Source organism: Gadus morhua, chromosome 23, assembly GCF_902167405.1.
Source record: "Gadus morhua chromosome 23, gadMor3.0, whole genome shotgun sequence".
Taxonomy (NCBI): Eukaryota; Metazoa; Chordata; class Actinopteri; order Gadiformes; family Gadidae; genus Gadus; species Gadus morhua.
The window spans coordinates 21257371-21283975 of NC_044070.1; the positions used below are offsets into that span (position 1 = coordinate 21257371).

The 26605-nt window shown below is 42.3% G+C and overlaps 1 protein-coding gene and 2 pseudogenes across 1 annotated transcript; all 3 read right to left on the reverse strand.

Moving 5' to 3' along the window:
* Window positions 1-1582: 1582 nt before the first annotated feature.
* On the reverse strand, window positions 1583-2659 carry LOC115537262 (C-C motif chemokine 4-like; annotated as a pseudogene).
* Window positions 2660-7704: 5045 nt separating this feature from the next.
* Window positions 7705-8921, reverse strand: LOC115537261 (C-C motif chemokine 4-like; annotated as a pseudogene).
* Window positions 8922-18560: 9639 nt separating this feature from the next.
* LOC115537256 (C-C motif chemokine 4) lies at window positions 18561-20229 on the reverse strand. Its single transcript, XM_030349036.1, has 4 exons — window positions 20052-20229; window positions 19814-19925; window positions 19563-19640; window positions 18561-19441 (listed from the first exon to the last, which is right to left on the reverse strand). Exons 1-4 carry the CDS (start codon window positions 20164-20166, stop codon window positions 19318-19320), a joined length of 429 nt encoding a protein of 142 aa, XP_030204896.1. The 5' UTR covers window positions 20167-20229; the 3' UTR covers window positions 18561-19317.
* Window positions 20230-26605: the final 6376 nt, after the last annotated feature.

The following is a 26605-nucleotide window of genomic DNA, read 5'->3' on the forward strand; positions in this document are numbered from 1 at the left end:
TTTCTACCATTTATTACAGCCACGTATCGGCATACATTTTTTGCCTACAGCGCCACTTTCAGGCAGAACTAGGGTAGTTACCCGCTCCCACTACCCGAAACACACCTAATTCGATTTACTTTTTTGCGAACTTTCTAAAGATTCCCATCACCTTTTAGATGGAAACGCAGCTAGTGACTCACTCAATCGCTTTAATAGAATGGATGTCATGTAAAACAGATCCCATTTGTGAACTTGCTCGTTCATGCTGACTCAAGATCTCTTGACTGCTCTCCAGTGGCCAGAGTGAAAAGAGTTCAGACAAATTACTGTAGATTAGAAAGATAAACCAAATTTATGAAGATATATAAGGATGCAAGTGATCCGGCCGTGGTATATTTAGATAATTTATTCGTACAGAATATATTTGGTGTTCGCAGAAAATAGATGGGCTTAAGGTAATCTAAGGTTATAATTTAGGCCTCACGAACCAAAACACAGGCTGTCCATTTTCATCTCATAAACTGGAGAATGGAATTCTTATCGCACAATCACATGATTTACCACGACTCCCTTAAAAGATATTCATTATTGGTGCTTATTAATATGCATCGTATCATGGATGACGACAGCAATATATTGTTGTCTCTCTTTCTTCTGATAAATGTTCATGTTGTAAGTCGCTTTGGATAAAACAATCTGCTAAATGCCCTTGATGTAAAAGGAAAATGTAAAACAAGGACAGAACGAAGGAAACCAATGATCCATAACTTAAGGAGCAGAGTTACCCTTCTGAGAGGCTCTGAGGCTGACCTGTCCATATTCTCAGCTAAGCGTTTATGTTTAGATATTTTACAAGTAGTAAAGTAATGGTTGATTTGGAGGCAGTTACTGAGTTTATTTTGAAAGATTGAGGTGAAGATGCCAAAAGTCAAAATCTTTAAATAATGAGTCAGGTTAAAGAATAGGACACATTTTATTTATATTCAAACACACCAAATACTTTTGATTATTAAAATGCTAAAAACGTATAAATCAATAAATGGCTCGAACCTTCAAAAAATCCAGTGAATTTATAGAATAACAATGACATATGGGCGGCAGTAGCTCAGGAGGTAGAGCGGGTTGGCTGGTAACCTGAAGGTTGCTGGTTCGATGTCGAGGTGTCCTTGAGCAAGGCACCTAACCCTGACTGTTAGCTCCCGACGGGCTGGCTGTCGCCTTGCATGGTTGACTCCGCCGTCGGTGTGTGAATGTGTGCGTGAATGGTGAATGTGAGGCAACATTGTAAAGCGCTTTGGGTGGCCGATGGTCAGAAAAGCGCTATATAAATGCAGTCCATTTACATTTACATTTACATAACATTGTAACATAATGTGCCGACATTGATAAATACAATTTATAAATAGGACTCTCTTTTGAAAATACATTTAAATGTCGTGCTATATTATCATAATTTAATAAATAACCTATAAGGGGTTGACAATGTAGAGAATAGGATTAGGGCCACATTTGATTCTCTTTTTTTGAGTTCTGACTACAAACTCAGAACTCATTAAAACAAAATCACATTGGCCATTAACCCCTTCCGCAATATTGCTTTTATATCTGGAGTTCTCTAAATTAATAAAAAAAAAGCTAACAGTTCATTGTTTTCCTCTTCAAAAGTATCTGGTCAGCCATCTTGGTGCTCATTGGCCTGCGCTGAATAAGAAGCATTTCTATTGGACGGTATAATGCGTTGAGGGCGTGGCGGTGGTTCTCTCCAATGGTGGAGGAGCGGGGCTGGAGGCTTCAGGAGGGAGGGGGTGGAGGCCAATGCTGCTCTTTTTTTCGGCCTGGGAAACACAAACACAGAGACTCAGATTTTGTTTTTCATAAAATGTGTGTGAATGAATGAGTGAGTGAATGAATATGTGTGTGAATGAATATTTGAGTGAATGAGTGAGGGACACTTACCTAAGCTGCCTGACCTTCTTCCTCACCCAGGGCTCATCATGTTTGCAGCAGTACAAACGACCACTCTCCGTTTGGAAACTACACAAAACACAGAGACACCGTGAGTAGTCTGAGCCACGGATGACACCCTGTATGAGGTTAACACATCCTAACACGCACGTTCAAACGAAGACACACATCCTAGCGCATGTTCAAAGCTAGAGATGTTCTTTTGAAGAGCACATTCGTTCCATGTGGCTGGTCGCTTACATGATGGCATTGACACAGTGATTGTTTCTGTGTTGCACCATGAAGTCCACAATGGTTTCAGTGATCTGCTGTGTGGACACCCTGGTGCAGCATTCAGAGACCTTCCAATCTGCTGAAGGAGAAACAGAAAGACGGTTTGTTTTCCCTAACTTTCACATTGTAAGATGGCAGTCCGTTTATTGGTTCTCATGGCGTACCCTGAGAACCCAGGTCCCCGTCGTCCCCATCCTCCCCTCACCTGCAGATCCTTGTACGGTCAGAGCGACCACCACAGCCAGCAGCAGCATGCTCTTCGTCACGGGGCCACAGGTCTTCATCTTCACTGGTTCTGATTGGCTGCTTTTAAAGATCAAGAGATAGACAGGAAGACGACAGATAAGATCAGGTGTTAATGCTCTTCTACCGTTAGACCAGTGGACTGCCCTCTCTCAGCAGGACAGGGATATTTATATTGTGATAAAGGAGAAGTGCTGGAGTGATCTCTCTTTCTGTCTCTCTCCTCTCTCTCTCTCCTCTGTCTCTGTCTCTGTCTCTCTGTATCTGTAGATCTATATGTATATTTATATGTATCTCTCTCTCTCTGACTATCGATCTATCTAAAACATGTCCCGACTCTCACTAGGGAAGCCCTTTTCCGAAGCACTTTACATCGGTTATCGTCCACCTCTCATCAAACGATCCGTTCACAGGAACACAGATGTTAGTATCCTCATTAGCATGGCCAATCCTTCAGACTGAGTTCAGGGTCACTCCACACCCCCTCTGATTGAGAGTTGCAGGAGTGACTCAGTCACACTGTGAGGATTCCCGGGAGAAGTTGGAAGTTTAGTGATTAGCATCTGGACCACATCAACCACACAAACACTCGCTGTGTTCCGAAACTAACGTTGGCCCAAATAAGTGTGTACCATGTGTATTTTCTTGCATGAAAGTCGAATCGGGGGCAAAAGTGTAGGCTACGGTGTCCTACATGTAGGCATCCTCTAGCAAGAAGCCCAAACCTAAACCTCCTCCTCAAGGAGCATGTTGGGGTTCCATGCAAGTCCCTCCAGATAGAAGGATCTAGGACATGAGCCGGTCTGAAAGCAGACCTAGAAAGAAGAAGTTCCGTTAGTGGGACAGGAAGGCAGGTATCACCTTCTGAGTTGTTCTTTCTTTTCATCGGTTGTATCACACAGAGTTTATTTAGTGTTCTACCATCTCTTTCTGTGATGCTGAATCTCATTCCAATCAGGTCGTGTCATATCTTTTTTTTCTGTCTGTTTCCTGTCCTCCACTTTTATATAATCCTATCATAGTCAGCGCTGAGCTCCCTGAAAGACCTCTTCACTAACGGAGAAGAAACGGAACATTTTCATAACCTGACCTGTCGCCATATCTGACTTAGGTTTGGATTACTTACGAAAGTAAAGCTAGTCATAAAACGGTTGTGAAATAACGAAGACAGGCCGCAGCATTGTCATTGGAATGACAAGTGCTCATTTTTGTTTTGTAATCATCGGGTGGGGGCATGGGTGGCTGGGGCAAAGATTCAGCCCTGGCATTTTCTGTCCAGACCAGCCCCTTACATTATCAGCACTAGGGGTGGGACGAGACGAACGGGAAGAACCCTGTATGTACTTGATTAAAACAATTTAATCAAGTACATTCATCTGAATAATAGTACAGCACTGTAAATAGCAGTTGTTTATTTTTCAAGTTTGTGTCTCTTGTGCTGCTGAGAAGACAGTTGGAAACCCGAACAGGAAGTTAACAGACCTCCTGTGGTCGCTGCATCTCCACCCCCCATATCTACATGTCTACAAAACCCTTTTTAAATATCACACTTGAACCACCGCTAAATTCTCTCTTGCAGTTTTTAGTCTGTGACTGTGAAAATATTTTGGTGTAAGCCCTGCATTAGTTAATACCAGACTCTGACAATAATATCAAAATATCCTGACAAATAATCTAAATAGAAACATATTGCAGACAGTAGCAGCATTAGAGCTGAAACTCATTTGTTTTAACGTTGACTCAGTCATTATGAAACCATAAATGGAGAATTGAAAAAAAAAAAAAATCTATAGCTGTGTGAAAAAGTCTACGACATGAATTACAGGTCTGTATTGATATGAATTCTCATATACGTGTATGTGCACATGTATGTGTACATGTTAACGTGCACAATTTTTTTTTTCAATTCTCTATTCATGGTTATATTTAGGGCAATATATATATTGCTCTACTTCCTTGTCCGCAGCCAGCCAGCTACACTCCTCAACAAATTCATGACCTGCAAGAAACTGCAAACAGAACTACAAGTATATGTAGCCATGTAGCCTTTTTGTGATGTAAGGCTAGGCAACTTTATTTATATAGCATACCCAAGGCAGACTCAAAGTGCTTCACATACAAACATTGTCATACAAAAAAATAAAATAATAGATAAGTAAAAGAAAACATATGCAAAGAAAAGAGTAAAATATAAAGTTCAAAAGGCATTTTTAGTAATAAAATAGAAAATAAAGGCAGAAAGTGAAAGTGCAATGTATTTAAGATTTAGCAGAAAGCTAAAGCGAACATAAAAGTCTTCAGTCTTGTTTTAAAGGTGCTCAGACTTTGGGCAAGTCTTAAATCCTCAGGGAATTTATTCCAGCTATTTGTTGCATAGTAACTAAATTCTGCTTTCCCGTGTTTCGTGTTTACTCTGGGGATAATTAACTTATTGGTCTTAGAAGATCTTAGTGGTCTAGAAGGCTTATGTAGTGGAAGCATATCAGTTAAATATTTTGGGCCTAAACCATGTAGGGATTCATAGGTTAGCAACATGATTTTAAAATCAATTATCTGACCTACAGGAAGCCAATGTAACGATTTAAGAATTGGTGTAATATGTATTTCGTCTTTGTTAGAACTCTAGCAGCAGCATCAGCAGCAAGGTGTTGGGTTACTTTAAGCCTTTCTGTTTTAGAACCAAATACAATTATCTCTCTGTTTTATCGTCATTTAGTTGAAGTGAATTTTGGCATATCCAGTCTATCACTTGCTCAATGCACTGGCAGAGCAGATCTACGGGCCGATAGTCATTTGGTGATAGCGATACATAGTTCTGCGTGTCATCGGCATTCCAATGATTGTCAATATTGTTATTTTGCATGATTTGCCCTAGTGGGAGCACGTAGATGTTGAATAAAGAGGGTTCTAAGATCGAACCTTGTGGGACTCCACATGTCACGTTGGTTGATTCTGATAGAAAGTCGCCAATGGAAACAAAGTAGTTCCGATTTTGTAGGTAGGACCTGAACCAATTTAAGACTGTGCCTGAAAGCCCCACCCAGTTTTCTAACATGTCCAGAAGTAATGTATGGTCTACAGTGTCGTATGCAGCACTGAGGTCAAGTAGCATTAGTATTGAGGTTTTGCCAGAGTCTGTGTTAAGACGGATGTCGTTTACAACTTTAATAAGGGCGGTCTCAGTGCTGTGCAGGGGTCGAAATCCTGATTGGAAGGTGTCATAGAAACCAGTTGATGCCAGGAAATGATTAAGTTGCTGGAGGACAACTTTCTCGATGATTTTACTTATGAAGGGTAGATTTGATATTGTTCTGTAGTTGTTAATAATAGAGGCATCTAGGCTCCGCTTTTTTAAAAGGGGTTTAATAACTGCAGTTTTCAAAGCTTTTGGGAAATTGCCTGATTGGAGAGTCTGCATCGTCCGTCCGGACGCATGTCGGGGCTCAGGGGTGCACGGGTGGCCGTTACATGCGCAGCTCTTCTCCATGGCGACTGGTTCTTGTTCCGTCTCTGTCCGCACTGTCCGTCCGGATGCATCTCGGGGCTCATGGGTGCATGGGTGTGAAGGCCGATATATGCTCTGTTTTAGACGTAACGCGTAAGCACGTAAGATACATAACCCCCCCTTGCGCGGTAAAATATCCCCCCTTACGTGCTTAAGTGTGTCGCCCAAAATTCCTGACTATGCGACTAAAACACTACGGCCCTACGCAGCTTGCAAAGACTGTGATTGGCCAGCTAACCACATCCTTTCAGGAGTCTCACATTTCCGGTTGTTCAGAGTGTGGAAAAAGACCGCTAACCTAAACTTAGCTACTGCTACTCTCGTCGAAAATACTGGAAGTGCATAAATATAAACAAGCCAGCGATTTCCACTTCCACGCCCACAGTTTTGTTCGTTGCTCCCCCTACTGTTCTGTTGGAGAATCCCCTTGCAAAACGCGCAATCCTTAAGGGACCTTAATGGAACCGTAAATCAAAACTTGTCAAAAACAAGTCCCTTGTGTAAATTACGTGCTTACGTCTCTGCGTCTAAAACGACCCTAAATCGGCCTTTAGGCACGTTCGTGGACTCTTGAAGAGGCAGGAAACGGTTCTTCAGCGGCAGGGTAAACTTCAGTGACGGGCTAATCCGGCTGATACATGCAACTTTAGCTTTGGGTAGCTTAGCATTTGGCGTTGAGTGAACTTGTTGATTCACTTTGGTATGTTGTTTTGGCTTAGCGCCGACTCTGTGCCAGTGAGATGCAGCTGGAACTGTCTATCTCTTGTCCAGCTTTGGGAAGGCTAAAGTGTAGCTTAAATCATCTTGATGTGTATTTGTCTGAGTTAGCTCAGCAAACTAACCCATCGGCACTGTATCCTGGAGGAGTCCTTTGCATTTTTCTAATGCTGCTATTCTCGTTTCAAATAAAGCCAATGTCTGTTGCAGTTTGGTGCAGTCTGTGCATTTCCCAGTCTCCGTGCCTGAGATATCCGAGTACAGAGGCATGTTGGCGATAGGAAAGTCCAAGGCTTTTTCTGCGGTCTGATCCGGGAGTCATAAAAAGTGCCAAAATGTATTGTTGAATCGAGCGATGGAGTACGACGGAAACAGACTATAGCATTAGCATTATGTAGCATCTTATCCTATCTATCTTTGTTGTAAACTGGGAAGAGGTTAACCTAGCGATTGTTGGTGCGTCACTTGGTTCTATAAACATCCTTAATGTACCGACAGCGATATATTGTTGTTCCTCTTTCTTCTGACAAATGTACATATTTTAAGTCGCTTTGGATAAAAGCGTCTGCTAAATGCCGTTAATGTAAAATTTAATTGTAAAGCAAGGACAGAGTAAAGGAGACTAATAATCCATAACTTAAAGAGCAGAGTGACACTTCTGAGAGGCTCTGAGGCTGACCTGTCCATATGCTCAGCTAAGCGTTTATGTTTAGATATTTTACCATAAGTAAAGCAATGGTTGATTTGGAGGCAGATACTGAGGTTATTTTCAAAGATTGGGGTAAAGATGCAGAAAGACTAATCATAAAATAAAGAAGATGGAGAGTCAGGATATTGAATAGGACATATTTTATTTATATTCAAACACACAAAATACTGTTGAACATTAAAATGCTTGAAACGTATTAATTAATAAATAGCTAGAAACCCAAATTCAGTGAACTTATAGATAAACAACGATTCAACATTGTAAGATAATGCGCCGACATTGATGAATGCAATTAATAAATAGGATTCTCTTTTGAAAATACATTAAAATGTTGTGTTAAATTATGATAATTTAATATATAACCTATTTCGGGTTGACAATGTAGAGAATATGTTTAGGGTAAAATGTGATTATCTTTTTTTGAGTTCTGACTTCAAACTCAGAACTGTCATCTAGCCCTAAACCACTTCCGCAAAATTGCTTGTATATCTGGAGTTCTCTAAATGAATTTGAAAAAAGTTTCTAGCAGTTCATTGTTTCCCATTTCAAAAGTATCAGGTCAGCCATCTTGATGCTCATTGGCCTGCGCTGAATAAGATGCATTTCTATTGGACGGTATAATGCGTTGAGGGCGTGGCGGTGGTTCCCTCCAATGGTGGAGGAGCAGAGCTGGAGGTGATGAGCTACAGGAGGGAGCGGGGGGAGGCCAATGCTCCTCTTTTTGTCGCCCTGTGAAACACAAACACAGAGACTTAGATTTTGTTTTTCATAAACTGTGTGTGAATGAATGAGTTTGTGAATGAATGAGTGAGGGACACTTACTCAAGCTCCCTGACCTTCCTCTTCACCCAGGGCGCATCATGTTTTAAGCAGTACAAACTACCTCCCTTTGTTTGAAAACTACACAAAACACAGAGACACTGTTAGTAGTCTGAGCCATGGATGACACCCTATATGAGGATAACACATCCTAACATGCAAGTTTCAACGAAGACACACATCCTAGCGGACGTTCAAAGCTAGAGATGTTTCTTTTGCAGAACACATTCATTCCATATGGCTGGTCACTTACATGATGGCATTGACACAGGGAAGGTTTTTTCTCTTGCACCATGTAGTCCACGATGGTTTCAGTGATCTGCTTTCTGGTCACCCTTTCGCAGCATTCAGAGAGCTTATGAGTTACTGAAGAAGAGACAGAAAGACGGTTAGTTTTCCCTAACTTTGACATTGTAAGATGGCAGTCCGTATCTTGGTTCTCGTGGCGTACCCTGAGAACCCAGGTCCCCGTCGTCCCCATCCTCCCCTCACCTGCAGATCCTTGTCCGGTCAGAGCGACCACCACAGCCAGCAGCAGCATGCTCTTCGTCACGGTGCCACAGGTCGTCATCTTCACTGGTTGTGATTGGCTGCTTTTAACGATCAAGAGATAGACAGGAAGACGGCAGAGAAGATCTGGTGTTAATGCTCGTCTAGCGTTGGACCAGTGGACTGCCCTCTCTCAGCAGGACAGGGATATTTATGTTGTGAAAAAGAGAAGTGCTGGAGTGGTATGTCTCTGTCTCTGTCTCTCTCTCTCTCTCTCACACACACACACACACACACACACACACACACACACACACACACACACACACACACCTCAATCTCTCTGTCTGTAGATCTATCTGTATGTATAGATCTATCAAGATATTGATCTTTATGTATCTGTCTACCTCTTACATGTCCCGACCCTCCCTAGGGAAACCATTTTCCGACCTCTTCCTGACGCAACATCAGCCATATTGGTTTTGCTGCGTCTTGAAAGAACTGCAAGTGGGTAGAACCCACGTTAGAACCAAAATGGCCGCTAGGTGAACGACCTTGCAATCTTTTGTTTAGTTGACTGGTGACATTCAGACAGACGGAGAGAGAGACAAACAGACAGACACATGGTTAATCGGCCTCTTTCAGCAATAACACTCCGGTGCTCCAGCACTTAAACCAGTTATCGTCCACCACTCGTCAAACCAACCGTTCACAGGAACACGGATGCTAGTATCCTCATTAGCATAGCCAGTGCTTCAGACTGAGTTCAGGGTCTCTCCCCACCCTCTCTGATTTACAGTGGCGGGAGTTGCTCAGTCACTCTGTGATGATTCCCAGGAGAAGTTAGATGTTTGGTGATAACTGAGTTTTCAAAATTCTTAAACTACACAGTACACAAACTGTTAGTTTGTTATTTTCAATTTGAAAATGTTCAAATTGAAAATAATGTGCAAATAAATGTATCCAGCTGTTCTGCAATTTCTATGAAACTTTCAATGAATAAAATAAATATACTAGAAAATGTAATAAGACAGAACAAATTAAACAAACTTAAAAGTAACTTTTTCTCGTTTTTAGTGCACTGACACATTTTTAATCTAACGTTAATCTAACGCCCATCATACTCGGAAATCACTGAAATGATCTTGTCTTGAACTTCAGAATCATTTTAGGTGAATATGGCACAGACTTAAAAGGTTTTTTGCCAGAAACACAAGCCTGTTGACATGATCAGGCTTCAGAGATGAGCGCAAGCGAGCACGCATGAGTGCTAAAGACTTGCTCTGAAGAGGAACTTATGGCAGGAATACACACATTTTTCCTGGCCAATTTTGAAAGACGTGGGTGGGAGCATCATTTGGGTACCTTTCCACCACGTCAATGTGTCCTCCTCAGTTGTGAGTATAGGCTACGACTAAAACACACCACCTCCGAACGGCGCGCGTCAAAAAAGCCGCCCCTATTATTTTCTATGTACCCCCCCTATGTCCTCAATTGTTGAAGAGGTGAAGGGTTGGTTTCACAAAAGACACTGTGGCGACCGGGCCCCAGGAATGTCTCTCTCACGCAGGAAAACAACAAACGCCAAGACCCGTTCAAAGCCCGGTAGGGCGTTTATTCATTAAATAACGTAAAACAACGTGTGGGTCTGTGCCCAACACGGGGAAACCAAAAATCATACAGGTGGCTCCGTGAGTCACGGTAGAGTCCAGGGCATTGTCTTTCCGGCCGGGCCTGTCTCGTCCCTGGCGTCCCTGGCGAGGGAGTTCACTCCCGTTGGTGATGCCGTCCCCGTGGTGCGTGCCGTGTCGGCGCGCGTCACCCTGGCGTGCGGGTTCTCTCGTGGCCGCTTGTTGGGAAAGTCCGTTAAATCAACGAGTCTACCTGACTGTCCGTATCGGGTTTCGGGTCCTGGAGATACTCTGCTCCGCTCGGACTCCCGGTTCCCTCCCCTGGGAGAACATCAAACAGTCTTTTAAAGGGTACCTGATCTTCCTCGCCCTCTGCCGCAGTTGTCGACGCAATGGACGCTCTCTGTCTCCGGCTGGTGGATATCGGCGGTATACACCATCCACCCCTCGGGCCACCTGGCCTGAGGGTTTGGGACTGGGTTGCCACAACACACTTACATATTTCTCTCCAGAAAGTGCATCCGTGAATTCAACCAGGGGGCTAAGTGACTTATTGTCAGCTTCTAGCACATCAACATCCTGCCGGGAGAGGGTGAGATGTCTGAGTTTCCGTTCATTAGAGATCACCTGGGCAATGGCCTTCTGCTGCTCAGGGATCCTCTCGCTCATGGCCTGCCTAGAACCCCATCTGGTTTGACATACTGTCTTCAGGGCAGTGACGGACTGGACGGTCTGGCATTCGGGCAGATGCCAGAGGGGCCGCGGCCTCTCGTGGGCCGTTTGGGCCGGCCAATCACGGGGTGGCATGCTTGTCGGCTTCGCGCGGCCGCTTCGTCGCAACGCGGCCCCACATTATCTCTTGGCACACTATCAAGCATCTATAGTGTTAAAAGCTTGAAATTAGCCATTTATCTTTATACCAGATATGAGTGTCTATATACTACAGTCATGGTTGCCCTTAATATTTACATCTGTCTACATTATTTTGAAGCCTTATTCAATCAGATGTTTAAAAAGTGCTTTGTTTGAAATTGAAATACAACAAATCTGCCTGTATTTTTAATTTTATTTTTGGTTTAAAAAAGTTATATGAAGCAATGACTTCTGGGAATTTCAAAACCGAATCAGACCGCGTCTGCGTATAGAGGGTTGTTGGAAGTTGAAAGTTGGAAGATACCAGTCTGCTGAGGTTACTATGAGTATGAACTATGAATCGAGGAATTAAGCGACAGAAGGGAAGAGCGGAGAAAAAGAGAGCAAAATCCAGGAAATGACTGTTGGCTGACAGTGAAAAATGCGCGAACACTAATGTTCAAGACACTGAGCAAACAGACCAGGGGCAGGGAGTAAAAGAGGAGGACAGTGAGGACAGTCAGTCTTCATGCATATTAAAGTTAGAGAGTTCATCACCAATGGGTGATGAAAAGTGGGTGTTATTTCCCTGCATGTGAAGTTATGTCTGTGTGTTGCGGGTGCGTGCGCGTCCCCGTGTGGGCCGCTGGTGGGTGAAAATGGCAGGGCCGTTTTTTTAATCCCAGTCCGTCACTCCTTCAGGGAGTGTTCCCTGAAGGGGAAGTTCCCTTTTTTCTTTTGTAGAAAAAACTGTGAAAAACAATGTGATACATTTAGTATCACATTGTATGACAGAAGAGCAATCATGCTATTATTTGGCTAGTAATGGGAAGGCTACACTACACCTGGGAAGTCATTCTGTTTGAAACAGATCCCCCATGAAAACCATGAAAACTGCCATTATAGTTAATTTACTGAGAGATAATGAATGCAGCTCTGGCCTGTTCTACATCTCTGCCACACATTGAGCCAAGGTATTGTTTCCAAGCAGTGTTTGCGAGTTAAGCTTGAGCTGAGATTAATAAAATATTATAATATAGGCATATAACATAATATATTTAGTAGGCTATGATGGCATAGTATGAAAAAGGGGCAGTGGCATGATATTGTCATAATCATTTAATTATTTTGTTATCTGGTTCACTGAGCTGAGTACCATCACTTATCTAACCTTCATCGCTTTTTGTACAAAAAAATTGCCGAAAGTGCAATTTAGGCAATTGCTTCCCTCAGTCCATGGGCGATGCTGCGTCCAGTATGGTCTTTGGACATGAACGCCGTTTGGAGACATCTCACTCTCAAAGTAAATTCGGTATCAATGAAGTGCACTGTCAGGCTAATATATGGCTCCATCGTGCGGCTTGACCATAGATCTGCCGTCGCTGTGAAGTTGTCCAATGTAGACACTTCTTCAACTTCTTTTCGACATTTCTCATGCATATTTGGCGGAACCACTCTGCTGAAATGGTGCCGAGATGGCAACGCGGCCTCGCCCTCGACTTTACTGGTGCATATCTATAACTAAAAAATACCCGATGGCAGCAGTGATTTTCGTGTGCTTATCTGAATTCGACGGATAGGGAGTCGCATTATACAGAGTGGTTGTAATCGACGTCTGTCCTGCTGTCGTCTGGGTTGTGGTCTTGTGTTTTTGTTTCGTTGCCAATTCATCGTAAGCAACATTGGGATTGCGCCTTAGGTGATTAAGCAAGTTTGTCATGTTTCCAAGGCGTGCAGATAACGTTGCCGGGGTGTTGGACTCACAGACGAAAGCAGTGGAGTTGGGTCTCCAATGCCTTTAAGCTACCGGTAGAACAAGATCCCCTAAACCCCCTTTAGGGAAGCCCTTCTATGGATGTATCGGATGTCTTTTTAAAGTCCCTATGGGTGAAAAAGGGAAGGAACTCAGAAAGGAAAGAGGAATGGGGATTGCATACCAAGAAATGACGTCTCCTATGTGGGTTTCTTAGAAGTTAATACAGGCCCTGATTGACAGCAGTAAATCAACTCATCGTATGTTGTACGTTCTGCCACTTAAAGTACACACTTTTTGTGTGTTGTATGTCCTTGCATTTAAGAATAGTACTTGGCATGGTGTAGCATCTTATCCTAGCTATCTTTGCTGTATACGGGGAATGGGTCAACCTAGCGATTGTTGGTGCTTGGCACTTGGTTCTATGATGAAGCTTACTGTACCGACAGCGATATATTGTTGTTTCTCTTTCTTCGGACAAATGTACATACTGCAAGTCACTCTGGATAAAAGTGTCTGCCAAATGCCTTGAATGTAAAATGAAAATGTAAAACAAAGGACAGAATGAAGGAAACTAATGGTTGATTTGGAGGCAGTTACTGAGGTTATTTTCAAAGATTGGTGTGAAGATTCCAAAAACAAAATCATGAAATAATGGAGATAGAGAGTCAACTTATAGAATAGGACATATTTTATTTATATTCACACACAAAATACATTTGAATATTAAAATGCTAAAAACGTATAAATTAATAAATAGCTAGAACCTTCATCAAATCCTGTTAGTTTACAACCCAGTCTCACGGAAATACGTGACTCTGTCACGTCATTTAATCTATTCATTCGTGATCTGGGACACGTAATTTCTAATTTTCGTGCCAAAAGCACAAGTTTCTAACATTATGACAGCTATTGGTCACCCGTTTCTACTTTCACCATTGATTCTGAGAAATTGTGACAATTCACGGATACATTTAATGCAGTTGTGTTGATCTGAAGGCAAACCACAAAAGAAAAATTCCCAGATCCCATTCCCAGATCACGAGTGAATAATTTAAATGACGTGACGTGACAGCGTCAAATATTTCCGTGAGACTGGGTTGTAACTTATAAACAATGATACAACATTGTATCATAATGCGCTGACATTGATAAATACAATTAATAAATAGGACTATCTTTTGAAAATACATTTAAATGTTGTGCTATATTATTATAATATAATAAATAACCTATAACGGGTTGACAATGTAGAGAAGAGGATTAGGGCAAAATGTGATTCTTTTTCTTGAGTTCTGAGTTCAGACTTAGAAATAATAAAATATCTGGAGTACTCTAAATTATTATTTTTTTTTAAATCGAGCAGTCCATTGTTTTCCTCTTCAAAAGTATCTGGTCAACCATCTTGGAGCTCATTGGCCGGCGCTGTATAAGAAGCATTTCTATTGGACGGTATAATGCGTTGAGGGCATGCCGGTGGTTCCCTCCAATGGTGGAGGAGAGGAGCTGGAGGTGATGAGCTTCAGGAGGGAGGGGGTGGAGGCCAATGCTGCTCTTTTTGTCCCCCTGTGAAACACGAACACAGAGACTTAGATTTTTTCTTTTTCATAAACTGTGTGTGAATGAATGAGTTTGTGAATGAATGAGTGTGTGAGTGAATGAATATGTGAATGAATGAGTGAGGGACACTTACCTAAGCTGCCTGAACTTCTTCATCACCCAGGGCTCATCATGTTTAAAGCAGTACAAACCACCACTCTCCGTTTGGAAACTACACAAAACACAGAGACACCGTGAGTAGTCTGAGCCATGATGACATCCTAAAACACACGTTTAAAAGAAGACCCATAACCGAACACACGTTCAAAGGTAGAAATGTTTCTGTTGAAGACCACATTCATCCCATATTGCTTGTCACTTACATTATGGCATTGACACAGTGATTGTTTCTCTTTTGCACCATGTAGTCCACGATGGTTTCAGTGATCTGCTGTGTGGACACCTTGGTGCAGCAATCAGAGAACTTCTCAACTGCTGAAGGAGAGACAGAAAGACGGTTAGTTTTCCCTAACTTTGACATTGTAAGATGGCAGTCCGTATCTTGGTTCTCGTGGCGTCCCCTGAGAGCCCAGGTCCCCGTCGGCCCCATCCTCCCCTCACCTGCAGATCCTTGTCCGGTCAGAGCGACCACCACAGCCAGCAGCAGCAGGCTCTTCGTCACGGTGCCACAGGTCGTCATCTTCACTGGTTCTGATTGGCTGCTTTTAACGATCAAGAGATAGACAGGAAGACGACCGTGAATATCAGGTGTTAATACTCGTGTACCGTTAGACCAGTGGACTGCCGTCTCTCAGCAGGACAGGGATATTTATATTGTGAAAAGGAGAAGTGCTGGAGTGACGTCTCTCGACCCTCCTTAGAGAAGCCCTTTTCCAACCGCTTTCTGATGCAATATCGGAACACTCTCTCAAGTCCCTTTGCTCTGGAAAAGGGAAGGAACCAAGAAAGGGACAAGATTGCAAACCTAGAAAGAATGTCTCCTACGCCTTTGTTTCCTGTAAGTTAATACCGGCCTTATTCACCTGTCGGCCATGTTGGTTCTGCTGCGTCTTGAAAGAAATGAACGTGGGATTAGAACCAAAATGGCCGCTAGGTGAACGACCATGTAATCTTTTGTTTATGTGACTGGTCCGAATTATTTCCATTCTCATTCTAGAATGACATTAGTCAGTTGAACCTGATGACATAAACATTCTCGTTTTCGTTTTGACATCATGGGGTGGGTGCGAGTAACGATGGCAAGACTGTCCTCCCATCTTTTTAACACTTTTGTCTATCAATTTTTGTTCTAATCGTCCGTACACCATTGAACCCTGCTGGTAAAGGTACAATGTGGTTAACATGAGTCTGATGTTTCTAAGTATCAGCTTTGGTTTGAAGCCATATTGAAAGTAAAAAATTAATACAATTAGCTACCATATATGTCTACCCCAATATGTACACCTCTGGCTGTCCCAATAGCCACTCTGGTCGGCTCTCCGTCACGGTGTGTCTGCATAACTTGCTTGTTTGGAATGTGTTTGGTAACTCAACATATCAGAATCAGATCAGAATCAGAATCACTTTTACTACATCTTATAGTACAGTACTCAAGAGTAAAAATCTTAGGCTTGGTTCCTCAACATTCACATAGCAGCAACAGTAAAAGATAAAATAAATAAGAATAAGAAACCATATGAAAAGGAACAAAGTAAAAAAACAATATAGCATTGGTTGTATGTCTTCTTTCCTCTCATCCTCACCTGTATATCGTTTGGATGAAAACAGCATCTTCTAAATGTTTTTTTCGCCCCGTCTTTAGGATATGCTCCATGATTTACATTGCATGATTCAGAATTTTGGTCATGTGCTCATCGTTTTCACTCGATTAGTTCCTCATTTTCTCCCCAACGGCCTTTCCTCCGCATCACTATCTGTCTGAACGGACACTTGAGGTCATGATTCACTCCCTGTCCCTACGAGAGCGTTTCAATGAAGTTGGAAAAATTGGGCTCTTTTGAGAGAGAGAGAGAGAGAGAGAGAGAGAGAGAGAGAGAGAGAGAGAGAGAGAGAGAGATGAGAGAGGAGAGAGAGAGAGAGAGAGAGAGAGAGAGAGAGAGAGAGAGAGAGAGAGACGAGAGAGAGGAGAGAGAGAGAGAGAGGTGTCCTAATGATGATGATGATAAGAAAAGACACCTTTTGCCGGGACTCAAACCCAGATTGTAAGACTTTAAACCAGACAGAAATTTGTCTCAAACCCTTATCCTTTCTCTCTGGTATCAGATCATGTATCTTCTGGAAAAATAACAAATAAGGGCAAAGTTAAAAAAGCATTTTAGAAAGTGTAACGTATTTAAGATTAAGCAGAACTAAAGCATACACAAAAGTCGTCAGTCTTGATTTAAAGGTGGTCAGAGTAAGCGTTAATCCCAGGAGCCACACCCCATTCTCATGCATCACGAGCATTCCTTAGTGACTGACCAGGTTACCATGGGAACAACTAACAACCTCCATCACGTGCCTCGCTCACTCAGTAGACACAAGGTTCACATTCCCAGACATCACTCCCTCACACACTAGGTGCGTTTCCATCCTCCCTGATTTCATGCGAACTTTGAAGTATCGAGTCAGTAAACGGTGATGGAAACACCAAAATTCGCGTAAAAATCCTCTAATTCGCAAAAAAGGTTTTCCGCTCGCTTGAGGTGGTTTTTGAGAAATGCGAACGAGAGTAAATTTGCAAAATGGGAGATGGAAACACACTTTTCGAAACAGCTGTGACGTAGCGAACTTTGAACACACAGGACTGACAGTCTTTCAGATTTCCGCATAACGACCGGCCATAGCAACCCTGCCGACATCAACGTGTAACGTCAGCATCCTATTGTGCTCTCCCATACGTAAGGCACTCAACGTCGTCCTCGTATTTCCCTTGCTACCGCTGTGTACATTGTAATTTCTCTATTTCTTCGTCTACGGATTGAAGTTAAAATAGCCAATGATAACTTAACTGAAAGAAACAGTTATGACTTGCCCAAGGGAAACCAATTGCTGCTGAATTCCTCTCCCCATGTTTGTTGTTTGTTGTTACTCCTCTCTATTGGCGGACTTACCGCTTTTTGTTACATTTGTTACAGCTTTTCTATTTCTACCATTTATTACAGCCACGTATCGGCATACATTTTTTGCCTACAGCGCCACTTTCAGGCAGAACTAGGGTAGTTACCCGCTCCCACTACCCGAAACACACCTAATTCAATTTACTTTTTTGCGAACTTTCTAAAGATTCCCATCACCTCTTTAGATGGAAACGCAGCTAGTGACTCACTCAATCGCTTTAATAGAATGGATGTCATGTAAAACAGATCCCATTTGTGAACTTGCTTCGTTCATGCTGACTCAAGATCTCTTGACTGCTCTCCAGTGGCCAGAGTGAAAAGAGTTCAGACAAATTACTGTAGATTAGAAAGATAAACCAAATTTATGAAGATATATAAGGATGCAAGTGATCCGGCCGTGGTATATTTAGATAATTTATTCGTACAGAATATATTTGGTGTTCGCAGAAAATAGATGGGCTTAAGGTAATCTAAGGTTATAATTTAGGCCTCACGAACCAGAACACAGGCTGTCCATTTTCATCTCATAAACTGGAGAATGGCATTCTTATCGCACAATCACATGATTTACCACGACTCCCTTAAAAGATATTCATTATTGGTGCTTATTAATATGCATCGTATCATGGATGACGACAGCAATATATTGTTGTCTCTCTTTCTTCTGATAAATGTTCATGTTGTAAGTCGCTTTGGATAAAACAATCTGCTAAATGCCCTTGATGTAAAATGAAAATGTAAAACAAGGACAGAACGAAGGAAACCAATGATCCATAACTTAAGGAGCAGAGTGACCCTTCTGAGAGGCTCTGAGGCTGACCTGTCCATATTCTCAGCTAAGCGTTTATGTTTAGATATTTTACAAGTAGTAAAGTAATGGTTGATTTGGAGGCAGTTACTGAGTTTATTTTGAAAGATTGAGGTGAAGATGCCAAAAGTCAAAATCTTTAAATAATGAGTCAGGTTAAAGAATAGGACACATTTTATTTATATTCAAACACACCAAATACTTTTGATTATTAAAATGCTAAAAACGTATAAATCAATAAATGGCTCGAACCTTCAAAAAATCCAGTGAATTTATAGAATAACAATGACATATGGGCGGCAGTAGCTCAGGAGGTAGAGCGGGTTGGCTGGTAACCTGAAGGTTGCTGGTTCGATGTCGAGGTGTCCTTGAGCAAGGCACCTAACCCTGACTGTTAGCTCCCGACGGGCTGGCTGTCGCCTTGCATGGTTGACTCCGCCGTCGGTGTGTGAATGTGTGCGTGAATGGTGAATGTGAGGCAACATTGTAAAGCGCTTTGGGTGGCCGATGGTCAGAAAAGCGCGATATAAATGCAGTCCATTTACATTTACATTTACATAACATTGTAACATAATGTGCCGACATTGATAAATACAATTTATAAATAGGACTCTCTTTTGAAAATACATTTAAATGTCGTGCTATATCATCATAATTTAATAAATAACCTATAAGGGGTTGACAATGTAGAGAATAGGATTAGGGCCACATTTGATTCTCTTTTTTTGAGTTCTGACTACAAACTCAGAACTCATTAAAACAAAATCACATTGGCCCTTAACCCCTTCCGCAATAATGCTTGTATATCTGGAGTTCTCTAAATTAATAAAAAAAAAGTGCTAACAGTTCATTGTTTTTCTCTTCAAAAGTATCTGGTCAGCCATCTTGGTGCTGCGCTGAATAAGATGCATTTCTATTGGACGGTATAATGCGCTGAGGGCGTGGCGGTGGTTCCCTCCAATGGTGGAGGAGCGGAGCTGGAGGTGATGACCTTCAGGAGGGAGGAGGTGGAGGCCAATGCTGCTCTTTTTTTCGGCCTGGGAAACACAAACACAGAGACTCAGATTTTGTTTTTCATAAAATGTGTGTGAATGAATGAGTGAGTGAATGAATATGTGTGTGAATGAATATTTGAGTGAATGAGTGAGGGACACTTACCTAAGCTGCCTGACCTTCTTCATCACCCAGGGCTCATCATGTTTGCAGCAGTACAAACGACCACTCTCCGTTTGGAAACTACACAAAACACAGAGACACCGTGATTAGTCTGAGCCATGGATGACACCCTGTATGAGGTTAACACTGATCCTAGCACACAAGTTTCAACGAAGACACACATCCTAGCGCATGTTCAAAGCTAGAGATGTTCTTTTGAAGAACACATTCGTTCCATATGGCTGGTCACTTACATGATGGCATTGACACAGTGATTGTTTCTGTGTTGCACCATGAAGTCCACTATGGTTTCAGTGATCTGCTGTGTGGACACCTTGGTGCAGCATGCAGAGACCTTCCAATCTGCTGAAGGAGAAACAGAAAGACGGTTAGTTTTCCCTAACTTTCACATTGTAAGATGGCAGTCCGTTTATTGGTTCTCATGGCGTACCCTGAGAACCCAGGTCCCCGTCGGCCCCATCCTCCCCTCACCTGCAGATCCTTGTACGGTCAGAGCGACCACCACAGCCAGCAGCAGCAGGCTCTTCGTCACAGGGCCACAGGTCGTCATCTTCACTGGTTCTGATTGGCTGCTTTTAAAGATCATGAGATAGACAGGAAGACGGCAGAGAAGATCTGGTGTTAATACTCGTGTACCGTTAGACCAGTGGACTGCCCTCTCTCAGCAGGACAGGGATATTTATATTGTGAAAAGGAGAAGTGCTGGAGTGATCTCTCATTCTCTCTCTCTCCTCTGTCTCTGTCTCTGTCTCTCTGTATCTGTAGATCTATATGTATATTTATATGTATCTCTCTCTCTCTGACTATCGATCTATCTAAAACATGTCCCGACTCTCACTAGGGAAGCCCTTTTCCGACCCCTTCCTGACGCAATATCGGCCATGTTGGTTCTGTTGCGTCTTGAAAGAAGTGCACGTGGGTTTAGAACCAAAATGGCCGCTAGATGAATGACCATGTAATCTTTTGTTTAGTTGACTGGCGCCAGACAGACGGAGAGACAGACAAACAGAGACACTTGTTAAATCTGCCTCTATCAGCAGTAACACTCCAGCACTGAAGTGGCGAACCCTTTGTTCGCCCTATTTATTCCTGAGGCAGAGGTAGTCCGACCCACATTTCTTGGGAAGCACGTATGAGGGCCTCCAATAGGCTCCAGGTAGAGCGTGACACACCTTCTTCCCCAGGTGACACAACGGACTAATCACCACGTCATCACAAAGTGCATAAATATACATGTGAAAGGAAATTTGATTAATATTTTACACACTTTATACTTCATAACTCGTACTTTTAGCCTTAGACTCCAAATATATTTACTTAAAAATATTCAACACAAAAGACCTCTAGATGGCTCCAACAAGCACTTTACATCGGTTATCGTCCACCTCTCATCAAACGATCCGTTCACAGGAACACGGATGCTAGTATCCTCATTAGCATAGCCAATCCTTCAGACTGAGTTCAGGGTCACTCCACACCCCCTCTGATTGAGAGTTGCGGGAGTGACTCAGTCACACTGTGAGGATTCCCTGGAGAAGTTGGATGTTTGGTGATTAGCATCTGGACCACATCACCCACACAAACACTAGCAGTGTTCCGAAACTAACGTTGGCCCAAATAAGTGTGTACCATGTGTATTTTCTTGCATGAAAGTCGAATCGGGGGCAAAAGTGTAGGCTACGGTGTCCTTCATGTAGGCATCCTCTAGCAAGAGGCCCAAACCTAAACCTCCTCCTCAAGGAGCATGTTGGGGTTCCATGCAAGTCCCTCCAGATAGAAGGATCTACGACATGAGACGGTCTGAAAGCAGACCTAGAAAGAAGAAGTTCCGTTAGTGGGACAGGAAGGTAGGTATCACCTTCTGAGTTGTTCGTTCTTTTCACTGGTTGCATCACACAGAGTATATTTAGTGTTCTACCGTCTCTTTCTGTGATACTGAATCTAATTCTTATCGGGTGGTGTCATATTTTTTTTTTCTGTCTGTTTCCTGTCCTCCACTTTTATATATCCTATCATAGTCAGAGCTGAGCTCCCTGAAAGACCTCTTCACTAACGGAGAAGAAACAGAACATTTTCATAACCTGACCTGTCGCCATATCTGACTTAGGTTTGGATTAATTACGAAAGTAAAGCTAGTCATAAAACGGTTGTGAAATAACGAAGACAGGCCGCAGCATTGTCATTGGAATGACAAGTGCTCATTTTTGTTTTGTAATCATCGGGTGGGGGCATGGGTGGCTGGGGCAAAGATTCAGCCCTGGCATTTTCTGTCCAGACCAGCCCCTTACATTATCAGCACTAGGGGTGGGACGAGACGAACGGGAAGAACCCTGTATGTACTTGATTAAAACAATTTAATCAAGTACATTCATCTGAATAATAGTACAGCAACTGTAAATAGCAGTTGTTTATTTTTCAAGTTTGTGTCTCTTGTGCTGCTGAGAAGACAGTTGGAAACCCGAACAGGAAGTTAACAGTCCTCCTGTGGTCGCTGCATCTCCACCCCCCCATATCTACATATCTACAAAACCCTTGTTAAATATCACACTTGATCCAACGCTAAATTCTCTCTTGCAGTTTTTAGTCCTGTGACTGTGAAAATATTTTGGTGTAAGCCCAGCATTAGTTAAGACCAGACTCGGACCATAATAGCAAAATATCATGACAAATAATCTGAATGGAAACATATTACAGACAGTAGCAGCATTAGAGCTGAAACTCATTTGTTTTTAACGTTGACTCAGTCATTATGAAACCATATATAGAGAATAGAAAAAAGGAAAAATGTATCTATAGCTGTGTGAAAAAGTCTGAGACATGAATTACAGGTCTGAATAGATATGCATTCTCATATACGTGTATGTGCACATGTCTGTGTACATGTTAACATGTGCACAATCTTTTTTCAATTCTCTATTCATGGTTATATTTAGGGCAATATATATATATTGCTCTACTTCCTCGTCCGCAGCCAGCCAGCTACACTCCTCAACAAATTCATGACCTGCAAGAAACAGCAAACAGAACTTGTACTCAGTATCTGTGTACTTGCAAGTATATGTAGCCATGTAGCCTTTTTGTGATGTAAGGCAACTTTATTTATATAGCATACCCAAGGCATGCATACAAAAGGCAGACTCAAAGTGCTTCACATACAAACATTGTCATACATAAAATAAAATGATAGATAAGTAAAAGAAAACATATGCAAGAAAAGAGTAAATATAAAGTTACATAAAGTAACATATAAGTCTTCAGTCTTGTTTTAAAGGTGCTCCGAGTTGGGGCAAGTCTTAAATCCTCAGGGAGTTTATTCCAGCTATATGTTGCATAGTAACTAAATTCTGCTTTCCCGTGTTTCGTGTTTACTCTGGGGATAATTAACATATTGGTCTTAGAAGATCTTAGTGGTCTAGAAGGCTTATGTAGTGGAAGCATATCACTTAAATATTTTGGGCCTAAACCATGTAGGGATTTATAGGTTAGCAACATGATTTTAAAATCAATTATCTGATCTACAGGAAGCCAATGTAACGATTTATGAATTGGTGTAATATGTATTTTGTCTTTGTTAGAACTCGAGCAGCAGCATCAGCAGCAAGGTGTTGGGTTACTTTAAGCCTTTCCGTTTAGAACCAAATACAATTATCTCTGTTTTATCGTCATTTAGTTGAAGGAAATTTTGGCATATCCAGTCTTTCACTTGCTCAATGCACTGGCAGAGCAGATCTATGGGCCCGATTGTCATTTGGTGATAGCGATACATAGTTCTGCGTGTCATCGGCATTCCAATGATTGTCAATATTGTTATTTTGCATGATTGCCCTAGTGGGAGCACGTAGATTGGTTGAATAAAGAGGGTCCTAAGATCTAACCTTGTGGGACTCCACATGTCAAGTTGGTTGATTCTGATAGAAAGTCGCCAATGGAAACAAAGTAGTTCCTATTTTGTAGGTAGGACCTGAACCAATTTAAGACTGTGCCTGAAAGCCCGCACCCAGTTTTCCTAACCTGTCCAGATGTATTGTATGGTCTACCGTGTCGTATGCAGCACTGAGGTCAAGTAGCATTAGTATTGAGGTTTGCCAGAGTCTTTGGTTAAGACGGATGTCGTTTACAACTTTAATAAGGGCGGTCTCAGTGCTGTGCAGGGGTCGAAATCCTGATTTGGAAGGTGTCATAGCAACCAGTTGATGCCAGGAAATGATCAAGTTGCTGGAGGACAACTTTCTCAATGATTTTAACTTATGAGGGTAGATTTGATATTGGTTCTGTAGTTGTTATATAGAGGCATCTAGGCTCCGCTTTTTAAAAGGGGTTTAATAACTGCAGTTTTCAAAAGCTTTTCGGAAATTGCCTGATTGGAGAGTCTGCACCGTCTGTCGACGCATGTCGGGGCTCAGGGGTGCACGGGTGGCCGTTACATGCGCAGCTCTCCTCCATGGCGACTGGTTCTTGTTCCGTCCCTGTCCGCACTGTCCGTCCGGACGCATCTCGGGCTCAAGGGTGCATGGGTGTTAGGCACGTTCGTGGACTCTTGAAGAGGCAGGAAACGGTTCTTCAGCGGCAGGGTTAACTTCAGTGACGGGCTAATCCGGCTGATACATGCAACTTAGCTTTGGGTAGCTTAGCATTTGGCGTTGAGTGAACTTGTTGATTCACTTTGGTATGTTGTTTTGGCTTAGCGCCGACTCTGTGCCAGTGAGATGCAGCTGGAACTGAAGTCGCTTTGGATAAAAGCGTCTGCTAAATGCCGTTAATGTAAAATTTAATTGTAAAGCAAGGACAGAGTAAGGAGACCAATAATCCATAACTTAAAGAGCAGAGTGACACTTCTGAGAGGCTCTGAGGCTGACCTGTCCATATGCTCAGCTAAGCGTTTATGTTTAGATATTTTCACCATAAGTAAAGCAATGGTTGATTTGGAGGCAGTTACTGAGGTTATTTTCAAAGATTGGGGTAAAGATGCAAAAAGAAAAATCATAAAATAAAGAAGATAGAGAGCCGGGATATAGAATAGGACATATTTTATTTATATTCAAACACACAAAATACTGTTTGAACATTAAAATTCTGGAAACGTATAAATTAATAAATAGCTAGAACCTTCATCAAATCCAGTGAACTTATAGATAAACAACGATTCAACATTGTAACATAATGCGCCGACATTGATGAATGCAATTAATAAATAGGACTCACTTTTCAAAAATACATTTAATGTTGTGCTCAATTATCATAATTTAATAAATAACCCATTTCGGGTTGACAATGTAGAGAATATGTTTAGTGTGACATGTGATTCTCTTTTTTGGAGTTCTGACTTCAAACTCAGAACTCTCATCTGGCCCTTAAACTACTTCCGCAAAAATGCTTTGTATATCTGGAGTTCTCTAAATTAATTTGAAAAAAGGTTTCTAGCAGTTCATTGTTTTCCATTTCAAAAGTATCTGGTCGGCCATCTTGATGCTCATTGGCCTGCGCTGAATAAGAAGCATTTTCTATTGGACGGTTATAATGCGTTGAGGGCGTGGCGGTGGTTCCCTCCAATGGTGGAGGAGAGGAGCTGGAGGTGATGAGCTACAGGAGGGAGGGGGTGGAGGCCAATGCTGCTCTTTTTTTCGCCCTGTGAAACACAAACACAGAAACTTACATTTAATTGTTAATAAACTGTGTGAATGAATGAGTGTGTGAGTGAATGAATATGTGAGTGAATGAGTGAGGGGCACTTACCTAAGCTGCCTGATCTTCTTCCTCACCCAGGGCTCATCATGTTTGAAGCAGAACGAACGACCACTCTCCATTTTGAAACTACACAAACACAGAGACACCGCGATTAGTCTGAGCCATGGATGACACCCTATATGAGGTTAACACATCCTAACACGCAAGTTTCAACGAAGACACACATCCTAGCGCACATTCAAAGCTAGAGATGTTTCTTTTGAAGAACGCATTCATTTCATATGGCTGGTCACTTACATGATGGCATTGACACAGGGAAGAATTTTCTTTTGCTCAATGTAGTCCACGATGGTTTCAGTGATCAAATTTCTGGCCACCTTCTTGCAGCAATCAGAGAGCTTCTCATCTGCTGAAGGAGAGACAGAAAGACGGTTAGTTTCCCAGCTTTCTCATTGTAAGATGGCAGTCCGTATCTTGGTTCTCGTGGCGTACCCTGAGAACCCAGGTCCCCGTCGTCCCCATCCTCCCCTCACCTGCAGATCCTTGTCCGGTCAGAGCGACCACCACAGCCAGAAGCAGCAGGCTCTTCGTCACCGGGCCACAGGTCGTCATCTTCGCTGGTTCTTATTGGCTGCTTTTAACGATCAAGAGATAGACAGGAAGACGACAAAGAAGATCAGGTGTTAATGCTCGTCTACCGTTAGACCAGTGGACTGCCCTCTCTCAGCAGGACAGGGATATTTATATTGTGAAAAGGAGAAGTGCTGGAGTGGTCTCTCTTTCTCTCACTTCACTCTCACTCTCACACACACACACACACACACCACACACACACACACACACACACACACATTTCAATATCTTTATTTGTGTCCGCATTTATAAAATACATTGCAAGGGCGCAATATTTTCAGTTGCTTTTGATGCCCTACATCCTCGAAACAACATGTTAAAGTACTTAAGTCAAACATGCACAGAATAGACAATACTTACGCATGGGCTTATTCAATCAACGTTGGTTGAGCACAGTCTGTTAACAGACAGAGAAAATCTATGGGTACAGAAAACACCTCCTCCTCCAAATAGCTCGGCTGCCTATAATGGAGGAGATTGAGCAATATGTTGCAAGCTGCTTGGCTTTACATTTGGACAACCTCATAATTTCTCAGCCTCTGACCACCAGCCTGTGGACATGACCTGGGCTGCCGAAAATAAAACGATAAGCTGGCATTTATAGCCTAAATGTATAATAGCTTGCACTAATGGTTGATATTTAACCTTTTTAGTAAGGAAAGCTTCCTCCAAACTTGAGTCAAAAGTACAACCAACTTCCCATAGGA

What these genes read in the sequence shown, in the direction of transcription:
- LOC115537256 (XM_030349036.1), bottom strand. Translation starts at nt 20,166, where the DNA reads ATGATCTTTAAAAGCAGCCAATCAGAACCAGTGAAGATGACGACCTGT. An exon ending in GACCGTACAAGGATCTGCAG is followed by an intron (nt 19,926 to 20,051) that starts GTGAGGGGAGGA and finishes TTTCTCCTTCAG; the next exon opens with CAGATTGGAAGGTCTCTGCA. An exon ending in CACTGTGTCAATGCCATCAT is followed by an intron (nt 19,641 to 19,813) that starts GTAAGTGACCAG and finishes TGTTTTGTGTAG; the next exon opens with TTTCCAAACGGAGAGTGGTC.